Genomic DNA, 1,631 nt, shown 5'->3' with positions numbered 1-1,631 from the left:
AATTTGTAACACAGTTTTATGTTATATGTGGAATAGTTTTAATAATGTGTCAAACCCATCAAGGCTGCAGCTTAACAGATGGTTAAAACACAAACAGGTGGTAAGCTTTTTTGTTTTAGAGCTGATATTTGCTCAATTGCTTCCTGTATTTACCTGATACCAAAGAATGTGCATGAGAGAACTGAGCCATAACAGAGACGAGAGTTTACCCGAGATGGATGCTAACAAGACGATTGTAAGTTACAGAAGAAACCAATTCTTAATAAACATTAGATATGTATATACTGTATAATATGTATATATTTACGCATTTGGCAAAACGCTTTTATCCAATGCGACTTGCATTGCATTGAACTATACATTTGTTTCTGACTAAGTATATAAATATGTTTATATTAGCAAAACAGTAATTTTCGAAAATGGACAAACCCAACCTTTGGGTTAAATGAGCACAGAAACATGTTGGGTTTAAACACTCCAGCATAGGTTGGGTTTGTCTCTTTTTGACCCAACGCTTGCTTTTTGTGTTTTCTAACTATTGAGTTATACATATAAACATATAAAGAATATGATGAAATACATTATGTGAAAGGTTTTTCCTGCTTCTTGACTGTAGGCTCTTGATCAGATAATAATATCCAATTCTGTTTCTCTGATTCAATACAGGATGCTCCTTCAATGGTAAATGTTTTTTGCTTCATAAATGACAAAGGCAATGAGGTCATGCGTTTTGTCCTGATCCGCCTGATGCCTGGATTCTTCGTGGCGGTCCTCGTGGCGGGTCTTCCCCTCAACTGTCTGTCTTTTTGGCTGATTTTCCGTCGGCTGCGTCCCTGGACCCGCAGTACGCTCTTCCTCTATAACTTGGCCCTGGCTGACATGTCCTGGTTATTGGCGTTACCCTTCCTTATCCAATACCACGTGGTGGGTATGCGATGGACTCTTGGCTCCACCTTTTGCCATGTCGTACGACTTCTCTACCATAACTATTTCTACCTCAGCATATTCTTCGTGACCTGCCTAAGTTTTGATCGTTACCTGGCCATCGTCCACCCCCTCCGTTCATCTGTCCTGTTGAGCCGCCGGCGAGCTCTCGGGGTGTGTTTGGCTGTCTGGGTGATCATAGCTTTGATGAGTTACCCTGTAGCATACATGAGCACCACGGCACCTTGCCTTCACCACAACTGGACGGTCTGTAACCTTTACGTACTGCTGGCAGACACAAAGATAAGTCTGCCTTACTCGATATGCTGTTCTTGTCTGGGCTTCCTCCTACCTTACTGTGCTCTCAGCAATTTCTACCTGAAGAGCATCTACCGCCTGCGCAGACTCTGCGACCCCCGACTGCAGGCGCTTGCCGTTGATCTGGCTGGAGCTATGGTGTTGTTTGGAGCGTTTTACTTGCCCTACCACCTAAGCAGGAATGCCGCTGTGGTTATGAGAGCGCTGAAAATCAACTGTTCCTCAGCCTGGTATACAGCAGATTTGTTATTTACAGTAGAAATGTGTATTTGTAGTCTGAGTTCATGCATCAATCCTCTCCTTAGCTTTTTAATGGGGGGAACTTTCAGACAGGAGCTCCGGGAGGTTTTTTCAGAGATGTGGAGATTGAGACCCAGAGTGAGACCTGA

The 1,631-nt window shown here is 43.2% G+C and overlaps 1 protein-coding gene across 1 annotated transcript; it reads left to right on the top strand.

Annotated features, from left to right (window-relative positions):
- Window positions 1-747: 747 nt before the first annotated feature.
- Window positions 748-1,631, top strand: LOC306890864 (P2Y purinoceptor 6-like; the record flags this gene model as incomplete). Its single annotated transcript, XM_079450882.1, has 2 exons — window positions 748-1,434; window positions 1,548-1,631. The coding sequence occupies 2 exons, from the start codon at window positions 748-750 to the stop codon at window positions 1,629-1,631; spliced, it is 771 nt and encodes a 256-aa protein (XP_079307008.1).

The sequence above is a fragment of the Barbatula barbatula genome (assembly GCF_947034865.1).
Source record: "Barbatula barbatula genome assembly, chromosome: 25".
Lineage (NCBI taxonomy): Eukaryota > Metazoa > Chordata > Actinopteri > Cypriniformes > Nemacheilidae > Barbatula > Barbatula barbatula.
Note: the sequence above shows the minus strand (reverse complement) of the source record. Positions and strands in the feature narration are given on the sequence as shown.